At 37.7% G+C, this 25,538-nt stretch overlaps 3 protein-coding genes across 4 annotated transcripts; all 3 read left to right on the top strand.

Moving 5' to 3' along the window:
- Positions 1 to 1,983: 1,983 nt before the first annotated feature.
- LOC120013954 (serine/threonine-protein kinase STY13-like) lies at positions 1,984 to 6,547 on the top strand. 2 transcript variants are annotated; one of them, XM_038865944.1, is made up of 7 exons: positions 1,984 to 2,819; positions 3,445 to 3,577; positions 3,757 to 3,952; positions 4,222 to 4,346; positions 5,379 to 5,537; positions 5,722 to 6,028; positions 6,185 to 6,547. In XM_038865944.1, the coding sequence occupies exons 1-6, from the start codon at positions 2,602 to 2,604 to the stop codon at positions 6,016 to 6,018; spliced, it is 1,128 nt and encodes a 375-aa protein (XP_038721872.1). In that variant the 5' UTR covers positions 1,984 to 2,601; the 3' UTR covers positions 6,019 to 6,028; positions 6,185 to 6,547. The 2 variants fall into 2 exon arrangements, with proteins under 2 accessions (XP_038721872.1, XP_038721871.1); XM_038865943.1 differs by lacking the exon at positions 6,185 to 6,547 and having other exon boundaries at positions 1,985 to 2,819; positions 5,722 to 6,176.
- A 1,097-nt stretch (positions 6,548 to 7,644) lies between these two features.
- On the top strand, positions 7,645 to 12,606 carry LOC120013329 (MACPF domain-containing protein CAD1-like). The gene is made up of 7 exons (XM_038865103.1): positions 7,645 to 8,215; positions 9,166 to 9,401; positions 9,475 to 9,664; positions 9,783 to 9,860; positions 10,546 to 10,729; positions 11,035 to 11,198; positions 11,718 to 12,606. The coding sequence occupies exons 1-7, from the start codon at positions 7,952 to 7,954 to the stop codon at positions 12,357 to 12,359; spliced, it is 1,758 nt and encodes a 585-aa protein (XP_038721031.1). The 5' UTR covers positions 7,645 to 7,951; the 3' UTR covers positions 12,360 to 12,606.
- Positions 12,607 to 21,346: 8,740 nt separating this feature from the next.
- Positions 21,347 to 22,045, top strand: LOC120012374 (non-specific lipid-transfer protein 1-like). Its single transcript, XM_038863775.1, has one exon. The coding sequence runs from the start codon at positions 21,423 to 21,425 to the stop codon at positions 21,762 to 21,764; it is 342 nt and encodes a 113-aa protein (XP_038719703.1). The 5' UTR covers positions 21,347 to 21,422; the 3' UTR covers positions 21,765 to 22,045.
- Positions 22,046 to 25,538: the final 3,493 nt, after the last annotated feature.

Below are 25,538 nucleotides of genomic sequence, written 5' to 3' on the forward strand. Positions count from 1 at the left end.
GTAGGAGGTTTGAGTCTTTGAGCTATACCTAATAATAGTGGCCTTTGTGATTTTTTTTATATTCTGTAAAGCAACCTCTGTGACTTGTGAGAGGGGTAGAATAATAAAATTAAATATTTGATATATTTATTATTTTAAAATTAGAAAAAATCATTTGGGTGATAGTCTAGTGAAAAATTTCTCTTAAACCAATCTGTATTGATTTGGAAGGTTCTGAATTCGATTTCTATTATGAACAATATTTTTGTGGTCACGCTCTGAGTTTTTATCCAACTTATTATATCGTTATATCTGACAAACTTGTATGGTGTTGAAATAAATACGGTTTAGAAAGAATTGGAGTAAGAGTCCAATATTTGTTTGGCAAAGCATTATATGAAGTATTAAGAGGGTTTAGCGAGATTTCACACAACCTTCCTAATCTAATTATACGCATCCTTAAACTAATTTTTATTCAAATAGTGTTAAAAAATTCACAATTTAATTTGATATTTCCTAATATTTAAAAACAAATAAAAGAGCAAAACCAGGCCCACGAGGCCCACAATACTTTGTTTTGGTAAAGTGCATTGGCAGTTTGTGCTTAAAAGAGCAGTTAAAGCCGCCACCAAGCCAAGCCACGAGATGGGCACGCCGGCCAAAGCGATAACCCGGTCCGACCCTTTTTTCATATATTAAATTTCGTCACAATATTCAAAATGTCAAAAGTCGGAGCGCGTGGCGTGTATATTACTATAATTAGAAATATTTTAAATTTTTGCGGATATTCATCATTTTATTATTTAAAGGAGTTAAAAAAGCTTTGTTTTGGATCTCAAACTTTTGATAAAAATCATAACATGATTCAAAATTTAATTTAGTCCTCGAATCTTGGAGTAACGTACTATTAATATTAGTTACTTTATTTTTTCCTTTTATAATAAGTTATATCCGAAAGGACGGAGAGACAATTCTTTACATGTGATGTCAATTCTACATTATTTGTATCTTTTATAGCATAATTGTTAATAAAAATTCATATATAATATGGTTGGTAAGAAATTATTTTAAATAACCCAACAAGTTACACATCAATAAAGGTTGATTCTCTCTTATATAAACAACGTGTTTTGTGGTCTTAAAAGCCAATGACAACGGCTCAGGTCAACAAAGCCTTATGAATTCTTAGTTTAAAGTGGATAATATTATTAGTTATTAGTCAATGGTTTTGGGTTTGATTTTCTTATTAGATTGGGGAATTTTGACCTAATAGCTCTGTTTGGTGGGACGGGCCCACTTTCCCAGCCCGCCCCACCAAACAACCCAACAAAAACGAGCTCCCAATGGGAGCTTGTTGTAGGATCCACGCCCAAAAACTGTAGTTTTTTATTTTTTTATTTTTTTTTGGACCCACCTGTTTTACATTTAAATAATATTGATATGAAATAAGTTAAATTCTTAATAAACTACAAAACATACCTTTAAAGTAAATTAATAACAATTATAAATTAATATTTATACTTGTAAATGAATAAATCTTATAATAAATTAATAATTACTATAATAAATTAGTAATTATTATAATGAATTAATTATCCATTATGAATAAATATTAAAGTAAATTAATAACTATTATAAATAATAAATTAATAATTATTTATTTATAGTTGTAATAACTTATATTTATAATAAATTTTTTTTATTCATTAATAATAATTAATACAATAAAAAAAATATTTACACAACTTAATCGCTAATAACGATAAAAATTTAATCAAACACCTCATAACTTTAAACTAAGTTTTTTTTCCCCAAACTTAATCTTTAATATTAAAAATGAACACAATCGTCTTATTAAACAGACACAAAAAATTATTATGCACTCCACGCGAAAAATGAGAGCGGAAAATCAAGCCAAGCCTTGAGTTTTGTCGTTACACGGCTCCCTAGTCCAAATCGCTGGTGGTACGGCTCTTCTTAATAAAGGAGCTCCAATCCTATGCTACCACGTGCCATCCTGTTATTGCCCTCTGACTCTTCTCCCCTTCCTCCCTTTCTTTCTTTCTCTCCCACCCAAGTTTTAAACCCTCGTCGGAGCAGACATTCGCTCCAGCGAACTCCACCGTTGTCAGTTCTCACACCACTGACACTTCTTCGGTGGTATAGTTTTTGCTGAATACGGCTTAGAACGGCGTCGTTTACCATCCCGTCTACGGTGGCTTTGCCTTCTTGGTTGGATAGGAAAAGGTTTAGCGTCGACTGTAAGTTGCTTTATTTGTCGAATACTGTTTTACTTCGCTTGGGTTTGTTTTCTATTACCATCGGACTTCGGAGCTGGAAAGCGGAAATTCTACGAAGCTTCTCAAGCAGAGCTATACATTACCTTATCGTTTTCCCCGTCCGTCAGAAGGAACTGGTGAGAAGTTTGTTGAATTTTGTTGATGATAATCTGGAAGGTCGATTTCAAAGGCGATATACTTGTCATTAGAAGGATTGAAGAGTTTTATCTACTTAGTTGATCGAGAGTTGAGGTTCCGTCGATGATCCTTGTTTATAAATAGCATGAAGTGATTGAGATGAGGAATTCTGGGGTTATTTGAGTTCTACAAGTCTACAACTAACATGAGTTGCAGAGACAGGAATAGAGGAGGAGGGAATTCGGAGTTTGAGCAGCCGGTTTTACGGAGGTCTGTCGAGGAAGAACCAAGACCACTTACCCAGAATGGGTCGGCGAGGGACCCGCAGTTAATAATTGATGAGAGCCTTTTGGTTGACCCGAAGTTGTTGTTTATTGGGTCCAAAATTGGTGAGGGAGCCCATGGAAAGGTCTATGAAGGCAGGTCAGTGTCAACTTCTCTGGCAAATGGTCTTGTGTGTGCTGAAGCTTTTACTGTTTCATGAAACCATAGAGGTCTAGCTTTTGCAGATGTACCTCATTGAACCATGCTGAAGTTTTGAGACTTTCGTGTTATATTATCTTCTTCAACTTTGTTTTTGATATTTACCATACCAGTTTGTTAATGAAAGCAAAACTAGTTGTATTCATGTGGAGGTTAATTTAAGTCACAGCTACTTGTGTGGAGCAAGTAAATTATGCTTACCTCTTGGCAGTTGGCACAACTACTTAGCAGTAGGGATTGGTTTGTGAGAGTTTCAGTATATTTAGAATTCTGGCAACATTCGTTTTTCATTTATATTCATTCTGGCAATGTTCCGTTCGTCCTTGAAATTATGTGGTGTCATTACTATTTGAGATTCCATAAAGAATATTGGTTTGTAATTGTAATATGTAAGTCTTCATTGTTTCATTTGTAAACATTTTACTGTTTTATTGGGACTGTCTATAGCTGCACTCTTGTTCATAGGCATAGAGAGCAATTGTGCGGTGTGCCATGTGCAAAGAGTGTCTTTGTAGTGTACTAGCAAGTGTCCCAGTTACATAGGTCTGGTTGAATATGTGTCCAGGTATGGCGATCGAATTGTTGCAATCAAAGTTCTCGACCGTGGGAGAACTTCAGATGAAAGAGCTGCTCTTGAAAATCGTTTCACTCGTGAAGTCATCATGATGTCTCGCGTTAAACATGAAAATCTTGTCACGGTGAGTGCAGAAACAGAACCTGCAACTGCAATGTACCTCTTTTCCCTATTTTGAATTGGTCAACTATTTTCTGCCATTTATCCTTGTACCATATCATGTGGGAGTAACCATCCTCTTTATTTTATTTTTTATATCCATTTCACTGGTCATGGACCTCATGATACTTTTCTCTCTCACAGTTTATTGGAGCTTGCAAAGAGCCATTGATGGTCATAGTTACAGAGCTTCTACCAGGCTTGTCACTCCGGAAATATTTGACTAGTATTCGTCCAAAACAATTGGACCTTCATGTGGTTCTGAGTTTCGCCCTTGACATTGCTCGAGCAACGGATTTTTTACATGCCAATGGAATCATACACAGAGATCTTAAGCCAGGTAATCTGTCATCTCACCAAAAAAATATCAATGTTTTTAGAGTGCCAAGTATACTTTCTCTGCCATGTAATGGTTTTCTGCAGTTCATAATCTATGTTCATTAATGTCCTGCAATATCTCAATCAGATTCCTTTTTTCCCCATCTTTTATACTTTTGGTGTGCAGGCTGATGATTTCTTCTAGTAGTCAGGACTATCAATAAATAGAAAGATTGATTTATAATTTTGTACTTGTAACGAATCTTAACCATGTAAATATTTTGCATGCAGACAATTTGTTGCTCACAGCAAATCAGAAGGCCGTGAAGCTTGCGGACTTTGGTCTTGCAAGAGAAGAATCTGTGACTGAGATGATGACTGCTGAAACTGGCACTTACCGGTGGATGGCTCCTGAGGTTTTCTACATGTGTCTTTTGCATAAATTTTTACTTGATTACAGTAATCATATTTAAACTTTCCTACATTCTAGATGTGAGTCCTGCTGCTAATGTGGTTATGAAGGTTAATTCTCCTTAACTCCCACCCCACCCCACCCCACTCCACTCCACGCAACAGGCACACCTAAAAGAAAATGTTGGCTGGCTCTCCGCTTTTCCCGCTTAACTTTCTACTATGTTGTTGGGAAATATAAGCATCGATTTGTTGAAGCAACAATTAAAGGTGTTGACTCTAGATTTTGTCTTGATATTGTTAGAGTTTTACATAAATGATAGATGCTTTACCTTCCCATTAGCTTAATTTTTGGGGTGAAATGGTGTTAACATGGTATCGGAACCTTTAGCCAAAACAAGGTCTTGAGTTTGAATCCTCACACCTTTCAAATTAAATCTTACACCCGTCGAGCCTCCCTAGTAGGTTGAGTCCAGCCCACGCATGAAAGAGGCTGTAAGAGTAGTAAATAAATGATAAAATAATTTACCTTCCCTTCAGCTTAACCTTTTGGTATAAATGGTGTTTCTCATTCATGAAAGGTTATAGATATGGGAGGCCTTTGTAGGTGTTCATTTCATTATTGTAAATGGACCACTTAGATGGTATTTATCTTTATGAAGTATCATACTATCATGTATAGATGCCAATGAGATTTGAGATTATCTTTTTTTAATAACAGATATGTGGTACTCTACGAAATTCTCAATTAGGGATTTATTTCTCGCCTACGATATCTTTTACAAAGGTGTATTTGGGACTCAATGTACTATTGGTTTAAAGGCTTCCGTCTGCCCGTTGTTGGCGAATGTAATCCTTTTGTGCATTCTGTACCTAATCAGAAGGATTTATGAAGTATTTATGTTTCAAAAGTGTATGTCTATTTTGGTCATGAGAATTCAATCTATTATGTTCCTTTATGCTACTTCTCCTGCAGTATGCAAGTTGATATTGACTTTCATGTCAAGATTCGTTTTGATTTGAGTCCATTTCTGCAGTTGTACAGCACTGTGACTTTGCGTCAGGGAGAGAAGAAGCATTACAATAACAAGGTTGATGTTTATAGCTTTGGAATTGTCTTGTGGGAGCTATTGACTAACCGCATGCCATTTGAAGGCATGTCCAATTTACAGGCTGCATATGCCGCTGCTTTCAAGGTGAAAAAGAAAATTTATCTGTCATAAAAATTGGTCGTTCCATATTTTTTTTTTACACTGTTACTGTTTTATTTTGGGATGTTTGATGCCAATTCTTTGTACGAGAATTCTGGATTATTTTCTAGTGAATTTGCGAATGAGTTTGTTATGTTACTAACCATATCATTGTCTTATGAAAATGCAGCAAGAGAGGCCTAGTCTTCCGGAGGATATACCCTCTGATCTGGCATTCATCATACAGTCAAGTTGGGTTGAGGATCCCAACCTGAGGCCCAGCTTCAGCCAGATTATCCGCATGCTCAATGCATTTCAGTTCACACTGACACCACCATTATTGCCATCTATACCAAATACTAACTTGAACGAAGAAGGAGCAACTAGTAATGGTAGTACTATGGCCCTGATATCTGTTCGTGCAAGAGGGAAATTTGCCTTTCTCAGGCAGTTTTTCTCGGCTAAGAAAGCCAAGAACTCACAATGAGCAGGTAGAGGTAAACAACTTCCATGTACAAGTTTCCTGTTAAATTTTCCGAGCAAGTTTCTTCCTGTTCCAACTTGTAAAGTACCGGAATTTGATAATAGACTAAATCAATGTTGATGGCTATAAGAGAAAGGCATTGGTTAAAGAGAATTTGTGTTGATGACAGAACTCATAGGTTAAAGATCTTCTGAAGGTGCAAACTAATTTACTTACAACCAGGCACGGCAACCATTAGCTTGGTTCATTGTTCTTTCCCATCTATGAGCAATACTTGATCCATGAATTAGCATGGTTGGGAGCTGGATGGGGTGCTAAGTTGACCCGAGGCTGCCACAGCCACCTCAAGTGCTTGGATAAGTAACCATCCATCCAGATTCATGATATCGATACTGTATAATTGATAGAGGCTTTGGGTCTCTTCCTTCTTAGTTCTCTACCTAATTTGTATTCGTGTGTTGGATCTAGTATTATCTGTTGTCTTGATGAAAAGTGCAAGGATGCAGCAAACTCTGAAGGTAGAGTTAGTGAATTTGAATGGGTCAAATTGTATCGACGATTTTCATGAGAGCAATATTCTTGTGTCAACAAATTTTTATGCGCGCAGGTTTCATGGCTCGAGTTTATATAATATCGTTCTCGATTAAAAAATAATAATAAAATACAGGAAATGCTCGACAGTATCACCTGAAAAATGGACTTGTCATGGTCTGGCGCCAGCAATGGCTTCATGTGCTCGTTGAAGATCAGGTAATGCACGAGTGATACACAGCTCGTTTGATTGAAGGAGGTGTTGATGGGTCAGAATTCGCAAGGACACTTGACAGCAGCAGACGAGCAGTGTGATGACAGGATTACTGACATGTCAATAATGGGAAATGGCAGGACTTTGGCAAGGTGAGGAAACTTCACCTAACAATAAATAATTGAACCGAGGCCACTAGATTTCTGACATGGTGATGTTTAACCAGATCTCCTAGTGGAAAAAAATTTGGTTAAAAGTAAATGTATTCGTTATGGGCAATCTTAGGAATTCTAAATTTCGGTATTAATTGGTCAATCGGTCAAAATTTGACAAAACAAATTAATGTTTCCAATCTTAAAAATAGAAATCAAGGGGTCATATATGACAAGAGTTTTACGGATCACAGTGTTTTTTTTTCTAACTATCTCCTGTGATGAACATGAAGTATGTGATATTATATATAATTTTACATAAATCATGTACGGATGGTTGGAATAAAAAAAAACCACTGGTATAGTGGCATTTTTACCATTTTTGCATTTACAATTTGTGATTTTTTTTAAATACCGTTGAAGAATCTGTTTCTCATTAGAATCGAACTTTGAGTATACATATACTTAATTCAATCGAACCGTCTCGTATTGGTACAATTTGCGAATTTTGTGGACGCGTAGTGTAGCTAAGAAAAAGATTTCTACAAAAATCAAAGGAAAACAGTTTTAGAAGTATAAGTTTCCACTTTTAGCTGATATCAATTACCACGACTTATCAATCAATCAACCGTTGGATGGCCTTCTTGGGGTTAAGTCAACGGTCAGATTCTACCCTAAGAAAAGTATACACGCTAATATAAAATTTGGACCCAGAGTCGATGCGTCCTCCTTCCTTGTGACAGATAAGAAAAGTCCACAGTGAGAGAATTTAACCCCCCGATTGAGAGGACTGTACATAGACGGCAGAGAGGGTCGAGACTCGAGATTGGATAATAATCTTCAAACCAGATACTCCGTAAGATTCATTTATTGATTGAAATCTTTCTCGGGAGTTTCTTCGACCTACTCAACTAGAATTCAGGGAGGGATTCGTTTGGTGGCCGATTCAAACACGGAGACCAGGAATCGAGGACTTGGATTCTGGCAATTTTGAGGGGATGGTAGAGTAGAGTGGAGGAGATTTTTCAGGTGATGAGAGATGGTGGAGATGGTGAATGCAGCGGCCATGCACACTGTCGTTAACTCTGTTCAGGCGTTAGGGAGGGGTTTTGATGTGAATTCCGACACGAGGTTGCTTTATTGTAAGGGGATCGCAGGGTCTAGAATTGTTGAGGTCGATGAGGAACAAACTAGGGATCTATTTTTGTATGATGATTTAGTTTTGTGTGATGTTTCAAGGGATATCAAGAACTCCGTTGAATCGATTGGCAGAAGGAGCTCTGGTGTTTGTACTTTCAACGAGGTATTCTATTTCAGTTGTGAGCTTGGTTTTTGTTTTTTCAATTTTCAGGGTTTTGGTCTTTAATTTCCGTAATTGCTCAGTATAATTAATATAAGCATATTTGAAGACTGCCCAACGGTAGTAATTTCTCAATATTATTGCAATCGTACTCGAACGAATGAGATAAGAGTTATTGAAAAATTGCGTTTATGTTTTTGTTATAGAAGGGTGCATTAGAAAATTGAAACATGATGCATCTCAATAAGTTAGTACAGAATCGTATCTACCATGATTGTGAATCTTCTTCTTTTTTTCCCTTCATTTCCTTTGGTTTTGTTTGATCAAGTAACTATTTTTAATGGTTACTATTGTTAGTGTGAGAGAGGACTTGAATCGTGTCCCGGCTCAAGTTATAAGGAGTATGCTACCACTAGGCCATATATATAGTTTGTTGAAGTGTATGTAGGCAAGCTATTTATTTGTAGTTGAATCATCGGATGCCCGTGTTTAAATCTGTCATGTCTACCGGTTACACTGTACTACTGTAGTTATTTTTCGGGCTTACTTGATTTAAGATGAGCTTGAGCTGTGCATTAGAAAGAATTGATGAATGTAATTCTTGATGGGTAATTTTTGTGCTAAAGTTAAGGCGGCTAAACTGCACTTAAATGATGGATAGGGTCAGTTAGGCATGTGAAGGTGCTTACGCTTGGGCATGAGCCTCTAAGCTTGATTTGTTTATTTCCTTGTATAATGGACATTGAAAATGGAAAGTGAAGATTGCTTCTGTTTTGCTAAGATTCACAAAAATGGAATGATTACAGTATTAAGTAGGCAAGGCAACTCTACTTTTAAGAATCCACGGTAGAATGAATCCTTTCTCAGTTTTTAATTGCATCACCTAGGGCATTCAAATTCTTCAAATGAAATGAAATTATTCCTAATGTATTTTTCATAATGGGTGACCGCAGATGGTGGAGTATTTTAATCAAATCGCTAATATATCAGGAGGTTTTCCTCTCGGTAGCTTCAATTCTGCATTTAGCTTCACCGGCTCAAAGCACATTGACGCTGCTGCAGTGAAGGCCCTTTCAGTGGATGGGTTTTATATTCCCCTTGCCAAGGTCGAGCTTAAAAGATCACTATTATTACAAGAAAATGTTAAGCGGGCTGTTCCAACCAGCTGGGATCCTCCATCATTGGCAACGTATGGATCTCTAAATTATTTAAATACACATCCCTGTGAATTGCCTCTCATTCTTCAAAAACTTTTTTGACAGCTTTATTGAATATTTTGGGACACACGTTATCACCTCTGTAACTATTGGGGGTAAGGATATGATTTATGTAAAACAGCACCAGTCATCACCTTTGTCAACCGTGGAGATGAAAAATTATGTTCAGGAAATCGGAAATCAGAGGTTCTCTGACACAGGAAGTCCTTCATGTCAAACGAAATTCAAGGATAAGGCTAGTTCCACAATATTTCTTGGTTTTCTATTTGTATGTTCCTTCCACGATTTTCCTTGTATTCGTGATTATTGCTGACCAAGTGTATTTTGCTATGCTTTACTTTTAACTTTTGCAGGGTGCTGATTCTGGCTTATTCAACAGCCAAGAAATATACCCTCAGCCTACAAATGCACCGTATTCTACTGGAAAAGAAGTATGTAAAGGCTTTTAACTTTTGTGTCTATAATTGCCATTCTGCTTTATGTTCTTAAACTTTGATCATATGTAGTTATATTCTGTTACAGAACTTTTGGGATATTTAGCTTCAAGTTTAACTCAGTACAGAATATTCAAAGTTTGGTGTGCAGCCTGCCCTCTCGTTACTTATGCTTGCTTTGCCTTTGTGTGTGAAATTGCATGTTGAAATTTGAATGCTCGTGTTGAGTTCAATATCTCCATCTTGACCTTGCATCTCTCACATTTTATAAATGCAATGATTAAGCATGTTAGGGGGGGTCTTTTGATGGTGGTTTGGGTCCTGAGTTGTAGCATTCATTTTCAATCGGTGGTTACTACTGAATTCCAATTTTTAAATTGTCCACTTTTACAATCACATTAATGATTCCAGTATTAATGTGTGTGAATTGCACCACAGTTACATTTTTGTCAGGATGCTTAGGCTTGAGATAGATGTCAATTTCTATTTTAGGGAAATATTTCAGTTTAATGAGCACATGGCAGCGAGTTATGTATTCTATTTCTAACTTTTACTACTTACATTATTGCAACAGAAATTTTATTTTTCATTCTCATGAAGGCATGCCATGGAATTCTCATCATCAAGCTGGATTGTGCTTATGCTTCAATAAATTAGTTTTCTTTAACTCTGAATGATGCAGGATGTTACGGTCATTTTCCGGAGGAGGGGAGGAGATGATCTTGAGCAGAGTCACCACCAGTGGGCAAGAACAGTCCGTTCCTCACCAGATGTGATTGAGATGACTTTCATCCCTATCACATCTCTCCTTGATGGGTTACCTGGGAAGGAGCACCTAACTCGTGCTATTAGTTTATATCTTGAATGTAAGACAACTTTATTGTCGATGGTTTTAGTAATTTTCCATGTTACATGTGATAGTGCTTAGAGGGGAACATGTGGCCAAGTGATAGAGTTGTCGAGGTGCAATCTAGAGGTCATAACTAGAAACAAGCTCTCCACATATTATGTGGGGGTAAGGTTTGCGTATGTCTTGTATGTCCCCGACCCCATCCACGCCTACTGGGGAAGCCTTGTGTAGGAGACTTGTTTACCTTTTTTTTCTTATATGTGATAGCAAGTAAGTGCCCCTCCTAAGTGATAATGGAAAATTGTCTTTTCTTGTGCACAGTCAAACCTCGGATTGAAGAACTGAGATATTTTCTGGAGTTCCAGGTTCCTCGGGTATGGGCTCCTGTACAGGACAAGATTCCTGGTCAACAGAGAAAAGAACCTGTTTGCCCGTCCTTGCATTTCAGCATGATGGGGCAAAAGCTATTCGTCAGCCAAGAGCAGGTACATAATTTATTGCCGCATAATACTTTTTAGCCTCTTTTTTTACACACGTTTTGACAAGTGAAACCTCCAAATTTGCAATTTGCCAATTTTGTTTCCAGATGATTGAGAACCGTCCAGCCCTGTAACACTTCTCCCATCCAAAGAACCTGTCCCTTCTTGGCCTATATGAATCAAATTGAGGGTTATCAATTTCATTGATGGATGTTTTATATTTTGTTGAAATGTGAGGGCTCAATTTGTCTTGCTGCAGTTACGTTTGACCACTTCTTAAAATGAATGATTCATTGTTTGACTATTTGATGCAAGTAATGACTTGATCTTATGGATTTCAATTGTATAGAATCACCATCATGATCAGTTTTGGATGCTCTGGAAACAATGTATTGTTGTGGATACATTGCGCATCGACAGAATCATGTTAACATCTGAGGCGGATATGTTTACTTTTATTTGCTATGTGTACATCCAGGGATCAGTGAATACTTTCCTTTTAACATTGCTTGCACGTACATGCAGATATCAGTTGGACGTAAGCCTGTAACAGGGATGCGATTGTGTCTAGAAGGAAGTAGGAAGAATCGATTAAGCATTCATCTCCAGCACTTAGCATCTCTTCCGAAGATCCTTCGACCATATTGGGATGCTCATATGGCAATCGGTGCTCCTAAATGGCAGGGCCCTGAGGAGCAAGATAGCCGATGGTTTGAGCCAGTGAAATGGAAGAATTTTTCTCACGTGAGCACTGCGCCAATTGAGAACCCTGAAACCTTTATAGGAGACCTCTCTGGTGTTTCAATAGTCACTGGAGCTCAGCTTGGAGTTTGGGACTTCGGATCTAGAAATGTCCTATACATGAAGCTTTTGTATTCTAGACTACCAGGCTGCACAATACGAAGATCTTTGTGGGACCATTCTCCAAATGACAAGACAAAAAGGGTGGTTGGTAGTGTAGCAACAGCCAACCCTGGTGGCTCAGGTTCAGGTTCAGGTTCAAGAGATGGCAATGCAGGCAACAAGTTGGCCAAGTTTGTTGATATGGCTGAGATGATCAAAGGACCACAAGATCCACCAGGTCATTGGTTAGTTACCGGTGGAAAACTCGGTGTGGAGAAAGGCAAAATTGTTGTAAGAGTGAAATATTCCTTGCTAAATTATTAGGTTCAGTTGTGTTTTTCTTAGTGTTGATGTGTAGTGCCGCAATAGCTTCTAGATAGAGAGGGTGTTTTTTTTTGTGTTCATCGTGCCCTAATAGTACTGCAGTTTGATGAACTGAGTTGAATGAAGGGGAATGAGTATGTAGGTTTATTATGAAACATGAGATGTCTTCCATTTTGTTGGCAAATTATTCCCCAGAAACTTTTATTTTCTTCTCGAAATGATGAAGGGATTTACTGGTTCCCTCTTACATAAGATTGTTTATATATATAGTTTCTAGTAAATGTGAGCTGAAGGAGAGAACAATGGGTTACTCGTTGCGGTAACTCTCTTGGTAAATTTCACCGTGGAAAAGAAAAATCACTCTCAAAACAAGTCAATTGTGTTGCAAGTGTTTGAACAATGGGTGGCATTAAGATTGTGTCCCTCCTTGCATGCATAATTGTGGTTGCAACCATGACTTGTGGAACAGTGGTAGAACTATTGGTACCATGTGTCGATTACCGACGGGCACGGTGGTGGCTCTGCCACAGGCTTGCTGCGACGGCGTCAAGGCTCTTAACGCCCAGGTTAGGACCACAAATGATCGCCAAATCACCTGCGCTTGCATGAAGGCTGCCGCTGGTGGCGTCAATGGAGTCAATACTAATATTGCTGCTGGTCTCCTTGGCAAGTGTGGTGTCAACATTCCTTACAAGATCAGCCCCTCCACTGACTGCTCCAAGATCACCTGAATCATCAAGTGATTGATGATAAAATCCAAAGTGGGAATTTAATTTTGTGGGCAGGGGATGGTATGGTAGAATAATAAGTTGTTTGAATAAGATGACTGTGTGCCTGGGTAACTCGATCGAGCGAATCTCCCCTGTTGTCTCCTGTACTCTGTGTTTAGTGTTTGTCTCTGTTTTTCCTTTGTGTCTGTCTATGTAATGGTCCGATGTTTTACATATCTAATGCTAGATTTCTTTTTACGCATTTCTTTTGCTCCTCGCAAATTTCACACATTTCCGATCAGAAGTCTCACTGTCAGAAGTCTCACTGATGTGGCATGTAATCAACAACTATTGGTCAATATATGCTTATATGACATTAAACCCTTCCCCAAAATGGAGTACATGATTTCACATATTTTAACCCAAAAACTTATTTTACGTGATCTTTATTCTAACATCACTCCGACTCATATTTCCTAATACAATATCACATCAATATTTTAATAAGAGAGGAGAAGTTGAAGAGACAGAAGAGAGATGGGAGAATGCAAGCTCAAGATTGGGGCTCTTCCTACTCAAATCAGAATAGGAGTGGAAGTGTTTTTGTTTAAAATACTCGTAATGAATCAATGATCTCCTTGCAATCACATGAAGCAATTGTATTTGTAGAGGTAGTTGCATCTCTTTGCAACTGGAAGTCACCGAGCCCATCAAACGGCCCATGAGGCAATGAGTTTTTTATGTTGCCCAAATGGGCCACGGAGGTAGGATTGGGCCCGCTAACATAATCAATCAAAATAGTAATGAACTTTACACAGAGCGATGGAGGTCTGATGGGCCTGTCAGACTCCTAAATTCTCCTAAAGGCCTGTTACACAGCCAAATGGGCCGTGGAGGCTCAATAAGCCCACTGAACTAACAATAGTAGTTGGCAAGATGTAAATGCAGAGATTACTGGCATCTTAAACTTATTAGATCACTAGTCGCAATCCCGCGCGATGCGCGGGTATGTTATTATTTTTATTTTTTTAGTTTTATTTGTTAACTTTTAGATTTAATTTTTTTTAATTTCATTGTTAAAGTTTGACACGTTGGATATGTAAAAAGTAACTATTATGAATGTTAAATTTATTTTTTAATAATTATTTATGGATAGTAGTATCATACTAATTCGAATTTATTTACAATCTATTAATTTTCATAATTAACTAAATTTTGTATTGCTCATCAAATTTGATATGGAGTATCAATTTTGTTGTAAAACATAAGCTTTTGAATAATAAGCTAATTTTTTAAGCCACATGTTATTGAGAATTTTAAATGCATTCATTTTAGTGATAAGGCAATTTTTTCAGTAGTTTATATTACTCTACCTCTATTTTGCACCTTATACATTTTAATTTTAACTCCATATTCCCTCAAATAGATTTGATTTTTCTAAACCATTCCAATGTCGGATCCCTTGATTAGTGTACAGCAAAACAACTGGGATGTGTGATATAAAATAAGAATAGATCAACACCCAAAACCAAAATACACATGGAAAACAACACAATTCACGAAAAAAAAAATCCATGCATTTGAAATGGATGCAATGCAAAAAAAAAAAAAAACCACCTATGTTAAACAGCATAACAAAAAAATTGATGAGATTATACAACCTAAAAGAGAAATAAAACTTCAGAACTTGACTATAGATAATTGTATAAGGTCGTCATGCCAAATTTTAAAGGTAGTCATGCCAATTGCAATGAAAAAGTATCACTTGGATTTGAAAAGTCATACTCAGAGCAAGCCCACCCATTAGTTTCTAAGAGCATAACCCTTTTTAAGTATTATACGGTCCAAACCATCCAACCTTGTAGTCTCTATGTCAGCCAATCATGAAGAATCTAAGATTAGTTTGAAAACACAGTTGAAGACTTGCAATACAAGACATTTCTAACAGAACACAGTGACAACAATTTTTTCATAATGGAACCAAGCAATAAGAAATAGAGAGTAGCGCAAACAATAGTACAACACCATCGTGTAGAAAATTCTTGGATAAAATTCCATTAATCAGTATTGCTTTAAACAATGTTACCTTGCCTAATATAATTAAGCAAACAAATAAAGCAACAGAGTGTAGACTATTTTGATATTGACTTTCAATTTCTGTCTTGACACGATCTAAATTGCTCAATAAAATTTGGAGACCTCGAGTACCACCATAATATGCTTTCATCGCAATTTTTTTCTCATTGTACACAGCTACAAGTCTATCCAACTGTTATTCTTAAACATTTATTCATCTTATGAGTGGTGTTGAAGGATTAGCATAATATCAAAAAAAGAAATATTTATGTACATATATCCAAAGGTACACATACAATAATTATAAAACTGATTACCTTTCCATAGGGCTTCTACTATCCAAAGGTTAAGTAAAACTGGTTACCTTTCTTCATAGGCTTAAGTAAAACCTTGCCTTTTTTAGAAGTATGGGAAACTACAGAATTGACATTTCTATCCCTGAATACCAAATTGCAAAACCTGCATTTCATCCTCAAGCAGCATAACACACTCACCAAAACATGAGTAAACTGACAAACATGTTAGGGCCATTAGCACACATCTATACTATATATTGTATTTTCAAGGAATTCTTGTCCCTCATAATCTAATAATCAACACCACAACTATATTGTATCATCAATCAATTCAGATTCTATTCCTCAAACCAAATATGGCTATTTCTAAATCATGTATCACTAACAAAACTTTTTACATCTTCAGGTAAAAGGGCCCAGAATAATGCTTTTTTTGTCTCTCTCTTTTTTTACAAAAGATGCCATTCATGCCATATCATAGGTGGCTTTGTCACACAGGGGATTAGATCACTCACAAGCAACTCACTTTGACAGTTGCAAGAGGAATACATTTATCACATCCACCACGAATATCCACATCTCAAAAGATTTTAGCAAACAATTTACCATTTCATCACATTTCTACAGCTTATATAAATCTTCTAATTTAAATTAGTAGAACAACAATCTAGAAATCTAAATATCAAATCATGAAAGCCCGTATATGCGCAACAATTCCAAAGACATGTCAATGAGTATTAAATCAATACAGGAACACTACAAAGCCGAAAACTCTAGTTGGATTCTCCTTTAGTGGGGCATGCCATACTAACCTACAAAACTCCTAACAGACTGAAAGAGATAGGCAGTGGCAAGAGCAAGATGCATCGATTTAGTGCCTGGATATATAATCAACATAAAAGCCTGGTATTTTTACACAGATTATCTAACCATTCGGAGAAAATGGTTGCTTGAGAACTTCACCAGATATTGAAGATACACTTTAGTTCAGCCCTATAACAAACATATTTATTGTGAAATGCAAGTGATCTTTAAATTTGCATGTATTATAGTTGTTGGTCAATCGTTTTGATAACAATAAGTTTATTTAGAGAGAACACTAATAGGAATTGGAATAGAGGACCAGGAAAGGCAATCACCAGGAAAGGAAAGTGATCCGGGCCGCGAGCTGGAGCTGAATTTATCTAGACTGTTCCGATCTCCATTGCATCACTGATTAAGATTTCCTTGTTTATGTCTCTTCTAAATATGCATCCCTGTAATCACACCAATACTTTAAAAGTAGAGGCCTAATGAATGTATAGTATATCTTCAGTATCAGATAAAGATTTATCAGTCAGCCCGATCACCGAAACAATAATTAAAATTTTAGTCTATTTTGTAGATCCATACCTAGAGACCAAAATTGCTAGCATTGCAATGGTTGATTTCCTCTTCAACAGAGCTTATTTGAATGACAGGTAAAACCGGACACTCTTACTGCTTGTCAAGCTGGGCATACCAGACACCCTGGATCTTTGCATCCTTTGGAACCTTAGCCCCCAAATCAGTGTCTGATGACTGCAGGCTCTCAAAAACCACAATAACCTCTTCGGTCTCCGGCTTGCTGTTGGTCACACTGAGAGTGATTTTCCCTGTTCAAGAAGAAGTATTCTTGATCTTTTCCTTGGTCAGATCCTCCTCATCTCATCTGCCTCCAGCAGGGCATTGTCATATCCGGTCGAACACTCGAACCACAACGTCCCTTTGGGTCCAAGAAAGAAGAGCCACGGCAGGACGGCACAATCAGGCACTTCTCCCAAGCTAATTATATCACGTGGTTCTAGCAAAACTACTTAAGTATCAGAACTGAGAAATAGGAGACAATAATATTGGTTTACCTTATGCTTTTCTTCAAGTGAAGCAGGATGAAAAAAATCAGGGGCTGATCATATAGAACTATGGCACTATTAGCCACCCTGGCATCGGAAACAGAATGCCAAACTCAAATGGTAAAAAGCACTATCAAGACAAATGTTTTACCCATTGCAAACCAGTAAGATCCAGAAAGATATCCTTCTTATTCACTTCATTAACTTCAGTTAATGAAAAGGAAACATAGTCAGACCAATGTTAAAGCTTCGTGCAAATAAGAGAGGAATCTATTCTCATGTAGATAGGCTAACCAAACCACCAGTTGTTGGCTTGTGATAGACACGCCTCATTATTTAAAATTTAATAGATGAACAAAACAACACAAAGCCGCAACAAATCAATCTCCATGAGAATGCTTAACGTTGCAAGGCACAAATATTGATGACATGTTGACATTAAGTATAGCATGGTCCAACACATAAACATTATCAAAATGTCAAAATAGGCCAAATCAGGCACATTCGACATGCATAAACTTTGCATGTACAATGGGTAAAGAAAATATACCATAAGAATTTGTTCTGGCGTTGTAACTCCGTGCACAGAGACTCAAGCTCATCAGAAACAGCAATAGCTACAAAAGAAAATAAAAGGAGCATAAAGTTAAGAGTAGCTGAATTTTTTTTTGAAATATGTAAATGATTTTCTGCATATCATGTAATACCTCATAGCAAACTATTCCTCTTACTGGAAAGTATTGAACTGTTAAGAACATGATCACTGTAGATTGATATAACTTCAAACCCCCAATCCCAGTACAAACCAATCAATTCATCAGTAGAAAAAAGTTAGTGTAGATGGTTGTCTTCTCCCATGCTAAGGAGAAGCCATTAAATTTCATGACTATATGTATTGAATAAAAAATTTACCTTGGAAGTCGTGGTTAGATGCATAAGCAAGTCTTTAGCAAGTTGTGGGATGGTAAGAAAAAAATTAAAATAATGACTTGAAATATTAGAAAAAAGAAAGAAGATGGCACATAGGGGTCACACCTAGAGTTTCTTGACACTAAGCATAATTGTATCTTGGGTTCATACCAATGATTCTTGCTGGAAAATTCCCTTGAACATGAAATAAAAATACACAGAATACACGAAGAAAGACTCAGGTTCATGAAAAAAATACTACATATGTGAACTTTAAGGAAAGCATAAAAGGATAGCATTCTACCAGGATAGAATATGTCAAGTCTTAGTTGAATGCACCCTATCAAACTCAGATCCGGAGGAGCTGAGATGACTATACATAAAAAGAAGAAGCCAAATCAAATTACCTAACAAAGCTGATGTGCACGCGGAGACCGACAAAGGAAGATCCCACATGTAACGGATGCCCATGTCGGGTTCTTCGAATTACAATCGAAACACATCTGAATAAAAACACCATGAACGGAACATCATTATCGAGATCCAATAACGGAAATTCCAGATCTACCCAGAGAAAACAAATTATCGCCGCAGAATCTGTTGCAGATTTTGTGGGCTATGGAAACCGAGCACCGAAGCAACAAACGGACAACAGCTCCGCAGAACACGAAACGGCTTTGACATCGTGCGTTTTTTATTGCCGCCGGGCATGTTTTATTGGGCGATGGAAACAGAGAACGGGAGCAGCAGACGCAGAGCAGGAAACGGCTTTGGCGTTATGCCTTTTTTTCCCCTTCTTTTATTGCTCGGCATGTTTTATTGGAGAAAATTTTATTGAGAGCTGAGAGCGTCGGAAATAGAGATAGAGGAAGGGTAGAGAGTCCACGTATGAAGAAGCAGAGTGTTTTAGCATGCCAGGTGTCGAAAAATTAAGAGTAGTTGTTAGAGCCTCTGCTTTATATATAGGTATAGATAGATGATGTGAACAGTGAATTTGATGCTAAGGTAGATTTGCTATTTTAAGTTTCCTCGCATGGTAGACAAAAATTGTACATGCCATTCTTAGTGGCGGTCCCTGATCAACAACTGATAATTAGAAACTCATCCAAGACATGATGCAACATCTATGAGCCTAAACCACGAAACCCAAATTCTCAAGTACGGGTTTAGAATGCACTCGGCCCATTGGACCACTGGAGCCCTAATGTCTAGCATTACCGCATTGCTAGAAGAATTAGTGTTGGGGCTGACTTATAATTTGGCCCAACCCAATACACCAAAGGTATTGTTCGTTTTACTTTAATTCGAGTCCTGTAATATATCAGGTCCTATATGACTTTGTCCTTTATTAGAAAAGAGTCTCTTGGTGGGAAGGTGATGGGTCTATGCTTATAAGTTATATTGTTTGCCCACAATCTTTAAATGTGAGACTTTGATTTCTAACATGAAGAAATATTGATACTCACTTTTCCATCTTCACAAATTTATGAGTTCTAGTAGGAGAGACGACAAGATTTTTTGATATAAATGCACAATAATTTAATGTTACGCGTGAGTCATACGTCGACCTTATTTCGCCCCAACAATTACAGATATTTCGAGAGCGCGGGCCGGTAGACGGATCCTTCCATCCCGCCCCAACCAAAGACTATATTGGTAGATGGTAGTTGGCACTGATAATAAGTTTTCCACATTACAAGTTTGCATGTAAAGAAATTGAGATAAGTGCTGAAATCTTGCCAGACATGGTGGCAAGCAGAGGACCTGCTTTTTCTTCATTGAGGAACCTGATTCAGTATACATTCACCTACTCTACTTAAAGACAGACACCGGTGAAATTTACCAGAAGAAGGAGACGTCACATCATCACAGACAAATTCTGACATTACCCTTCACTACTCTACTCCTACCGACGTCGGAGACTTGACAGTCACATGCAACAACAATACTGGCCGTTTGACAGAGTCCAAACCATTTGTGACGCGTGTCCTGCTTTGCTTCTTACGTACACTGGAACCCTTACTCACAGAGTCACAGTACTTCAGTCGGTGCTCACTGCACATCACCCCGATCAGACCAAACCTTCAATTGAGCGCCACGTGTAGATTTATATGTTAATGTCAAGAGAGAGAAGCCTACAAATTTGAAAACGAAGCCCACTCCATTAATGGCTATAAATGCCAGTAGGGTTGTATGGTCGGCTCACAGTCCAAAACGAAGACTTTATGAGGCATTTTTATTCTTAACCCTACACATGTAGTAATAATTAAACTCAATTTATTTCCAATCCTATTTCATTTATTGGGGATGAACATTAAGCTCAATTTAAATTGTAAGCACATTTATAACTCATCCACGTGAAATATAGTACAATAAAAACTGAATTAAATTTCTTTTAAAAAAAAAATAAGATTGAAGATGATGAAGTTGTTAATGTTTTCAGATACTCTCATACGGATGCTGTAATTTCTAATGAACTTAGCTTGTTAGGAGGGCACTGGAGATGCCTGTTTATGTTTTTTTTTTTTCAAATATTAAGAAGGGAATAATTATTCGGTGGTTTTTAACCATGAGTTTTTTGGTATGTAAAATCCTCTTGATAAACTTTAGGTAACATAAAAGACTCTACAATCTCTATGGATAAGTTAAGATTTGGGTTGAGATCCAATGTGAGAGATAAACAACGTGATATTAACACACGTTGAATTGAGCATAGACACATCTCATAAATTGTGATAATAGAAATATTAATGAGACTTGAACTCACGAGTTTTCGTTTACGTTAAGAATTACCGTAAGTCTTGACACACCACATCATTCATTGATGTGGTGTATCTGAATCAACTTGATGGTGTTAATTCACGGGTGCATGGTTAGTGACAATGTATGAATAATTGAGAATGCAGATAGATACTTTTACAATTAAAATTCTAAAAAATACACTGACCGTCAATGAATTTGCACCGTCACATTGGGTTTGATGCAAGACATTAACACTGTTAGAGCCAAAATTAAAGAGTCGGGCCCAACAACTAACCACCTCACTCACTCATTCACTCGTATTAGGCTACTAGCATTACCACCTCCTCCTCCTCCTTCTATATAAACCCCCACCCCTCCATCTGCTCAGACCACATTGAGTACTAAAAAACACAGAGAAACTCTCAAAAACAAGTAAATTGTGTTCCAAGTGTTTGAACGATGGCTGGCACTAAGATTGTCTCCCTGCTCCTTGTATGCATGGTTGTGGTTGCACCCATGGTTACAGATGCAGCCATTACTTGTGGGACAGTGGTAAGTCTAATATCACCATGCGTCAACTACCTTCGTGGCACGGTGCCTCTGTCACAGGCTTGCTGCAGTGGCGTCAAGGCTCTCAACGCCCAGGCTAGTACCACACAAGATCGCCAAACCACCTGCGGTTGCTTGAAGGCTGCCGCTGGTGGCGTCAATGCTAATCGTGCTGCTGGTCTTCCTAGCCAGTGTGGTGTCAACATTCCTTACAAAATCAGCCCCAACACTGACTGCTCCAAGATCACCTGAATCATCAATTGATGATGATAAAATCCATATTGGGAATTTTGTGGGCAGGAGTTGATGTGGTATGGAAGAATAATTATAAGTTATTTGAATAAAATGTGAGTGTGTGTGGGTACTCGATCGATCGAGTGAGTCTCCCCTGTTGTCTCCTGTACTCTTTCTGTTTACTGTTTGTGTCTGTCTTTCCTTTGTGTTTGTCAGGGTCTGTCTATGTAATGGTCCGATGTTTTATATATCTAATGCGAGTTCTTTTTTTTATAATGTCGATCCACACATTTCCTTTGCTGTGCTGCGATAAAGTCATTCACAAGAGGCAAAATCGAATCCTGCCCTGTAGGCAGAAATACACGAATGATTAACTAGCTGAACTAAGCATTGGTAGTGGACCACTGGCTTTTGGCTTGATTGACACTTTCTTTGAAGTGGTGATTTAACTCTTTCAGTTGTTGAGTTTGCACAAGATTTTATGTGCATTATATCGAGTTTATTGGTTGTTTAAAATAATCGTAGTGAATTAATGATCTTGCCATCACATGAAGCAATTGTAGAGGTAGTTGTATCTCTTGGCAACAGGAAGCCACAGAGCCCATTAAACGGCCCATGAGAGGATGACTTTTTGACGTTGCTAAATGGGCTGCGGGGGTAGAATGGGCCCGCTAACATAATCAACGGAAATAGTAGTGGACTTTACATAGAGCGCCGGAGGTCTGATGGGCCTGTCAGACTCCTAAAACTAATAGGTGAGGCCCGTGACAACTCCTAGAGGGCCGTGGAGGCCTAATAAGCCCACTGAACGAACAACGAAGGTGGTAAAGATGTAAATACAAAAGATCACTTGAGAGTTTTCCACAGAACCTATTCACCTACGTGCACTTGGACCTATAACGAATCAAATTGGAATAATTAATTAACTTATAAAATTACAAGCAGAGCTTGAAAACGAAAGAATATAAGACCTACCATTCAATTCAGCCTAACATTATGTGACACCGACACCCCAAACCATTTTACATATCCTATATTGTTTCCGTACACAGATTTGGAGATTCTGTAATTCTCAGCATCTACAATTTTCATATAATGATTTGAAAGTTATATCACATCACATGACACTTTTGTATTTTCTCTATCAGACTTATTCTCCACAATTAGAAAACAATTGTAGACTCCGGAGAATTCCATAATTTCCTCTTCTTCTTTTTTGCGACGAAGGAAACAACTTGCCGAGTGAAGTTTAGTGCAAAAATAACATCAAATCATGTCATTGTGGGTGTTAAAACTTGTGATCACCCACGTACATACATGCGTTAAGAGATTCAAACAGATAACTTAACCATCTGATCCAACGACTCTTTTTGTCTAGAGTTCCCCCATCAGTCCACACACATCCCCTACTTGCCCCATATAAACACCCCCAAACCCTTGTATTCTTTCAAGACACAAAGATTTCTGAACATTATTTAAAAAATATCTAGTATCTATATATAGCACGAGCATCAAAAATGGCCAGCAACAATATGGCCCCAGTTAAGCTGACCTGTGTTGTGCTGATGTGCATCAGTGCATGATGGTGGGTGCACCCATAGCATCTGCCATAACATGTGCTCAAGTGGCAACTCGGGTGGCGCCGTGCATTCGTTACCTGCAGGATGGTAACCCTGCTGTGCTTCCAGGGTGCTGCAGTGGTCTTAGTTCTGTTAATTCCTCCGCTAAGACCACTCCCCGACCGTCAACAGAATTGTCAGTGCCTTAAAAACATTCCTGCAAGCATCGAAGGCATCAACTATAAGTCTATAACCTTGTTAATTTTCTTCCTGCCAAATGCCTTATCAACCTACAAACTCACTCCCTCCACTGACTGCAAGACGTACGTACTTGTTTATTTGATAATAACATATACATATATATATATATACAGGTTTTCTCACACACGGGATCCCGTGTGTGAATTTATTTGCGGGATTGTGTTAATAGCCGCAAGATTCATCCAACGTCCACCATTAATCAAGACTTTTTTACCCATTTTCACACCTAATCCATCCCTCTAACCTGTTTCCACCTCTGCGCCCACCATTAATCAAGACTCTTTTACCCATTTTCACACTTAACCCATCCTTCAAACCTGTTTCCACCTCTTCTTCCCCTGCAAATCTCCATACTCATCTCTTTGCTTGTGCCCAAGACACGATTCTTTTGCGATACCGTCTTTCTCGAGTTCGTCTTTCTCGATCTCCATCGAATCTCCATACCCATCTTGTAGCTGGTTCTGGTAGCTGGTGCCCAAGCCCGATTCTCGTGCCCCATCTGATATGTGGTGCCCACCTTGACCACCGGTGGTGGGTACCGAAGTGGCTCACAACAACCAGTTTTGGTCATTGTAGCGTCCACGGTGAGGAGGAGCAGAATGACCAATATTTGTTGTAGCACTGTGAGAAAATTGTTGTTGCATTTGGTCTTATAATAAGTGCATCTAATTGGCCACTGGAAGAGAAATAGTGTTGAGGGATTCAAATACTTTTCATCATATGAAGGATGACAAATGCTCCTGCAATGAATACTAGTGATCTAATTCCTCCAAATAATGTGACTGATTTTGCACTTCTCAATTGTGTTCTATTCTGAATGGCATGGTGATACAATTGCAGGACAGTTGCACTTCTTTTTGAACACTTCATACTGCTATACAATTGCATGACAATTTAAATGTAGCCTGATAGTATGTAAAAAAACTCTAAATTGTATCGATGATTTAACATTCAGAATGATTGATTTAGCTTCAACAATTAAAAGTTTACAACTTAAAAAACCATAGTAACATAATTCTTGCCTAAAATCTTGTGAGTAGTAAGCTAAGAAACAAAATGCCTGCCTAAAATTCTTCACATAGACTAAGCTTGGAGAGACCAACACCGTCCACCAAAAATAGCCACAAGCAGCAACCATTTGAAGATAACTAACATAATTTTGCTGCATTGTAGGATTGCTAAGGCAGAGTTTCCCCCAAAGTTTGAGAATGTGATGTCCTGTATATGCAGTTCAGAAAATTATATAAGATAACTAACACAAAATAATCACAAGCATCACAGGTTAGAGGGATGGATTAGGTGTGAAAATGGGTAAAAAAGTCTTGATTAATGGTGGACGTTGGATGAATCTTGCGGCTATTAACACAATCCCGCAAATAAATTCACACACGGGATCCCGTGTGTGAGAAAACCTATATATATATATATATATATATATATATATATATATATTGTTGCTTTAACTATTGTTTTGCATGCATGCACACACAACATACCCCTCGAATAACTGAGTAGGCGTAAATCTCGGGTTGTCAGAACAACTCACACCTGGTGACAAGTAAGAATGTGTTTGTGTAAAAGCTTATGCGGGTGAAAATGAGGTGAACATACAGCCGGCACCCACTAATTATTTCTAATTCTATATACTCTTCTTGGCGTGTTTTGCAGCATCAAAATAGCGGATGTAACAGCTGAGGTCGATCGGAGGAAGGATGAATCGATGATAGAGATATAATACAATGAATAAGTACAGTGAAGCAAGAATAATTAAGATGGGTTTTCTGAAATCCATGACTAACTAAGGGCTCCACTTAAAGGTTTCATATATATAGAAACCCTATATGCAGTTATCTTTTAACATTAATGTGATCCTCTATCTGGAACAAACGTGAATGGCTTACACAAGTTAATAATTAATGCAATGAAAACAATATGCTTAATGTACGTAATTTCATACTCTTTTCTTCATCAT

Source organism: Tripterygium wilfordii, chromosome 13, assembly GCF_013401445.1.
Source record: "Tripterygium wilfordii isolate XIE 37 chromosome 13, ASM1340144v1, whole genome shotgun sequence".
Classification (NCBI taxonomy): Eukaryota; Viridiplantae; Streptophyta; class Magnoliopsida; order Celastrales; family Celastraceae; genus Tripterygium; species Tripterygium wilfordii.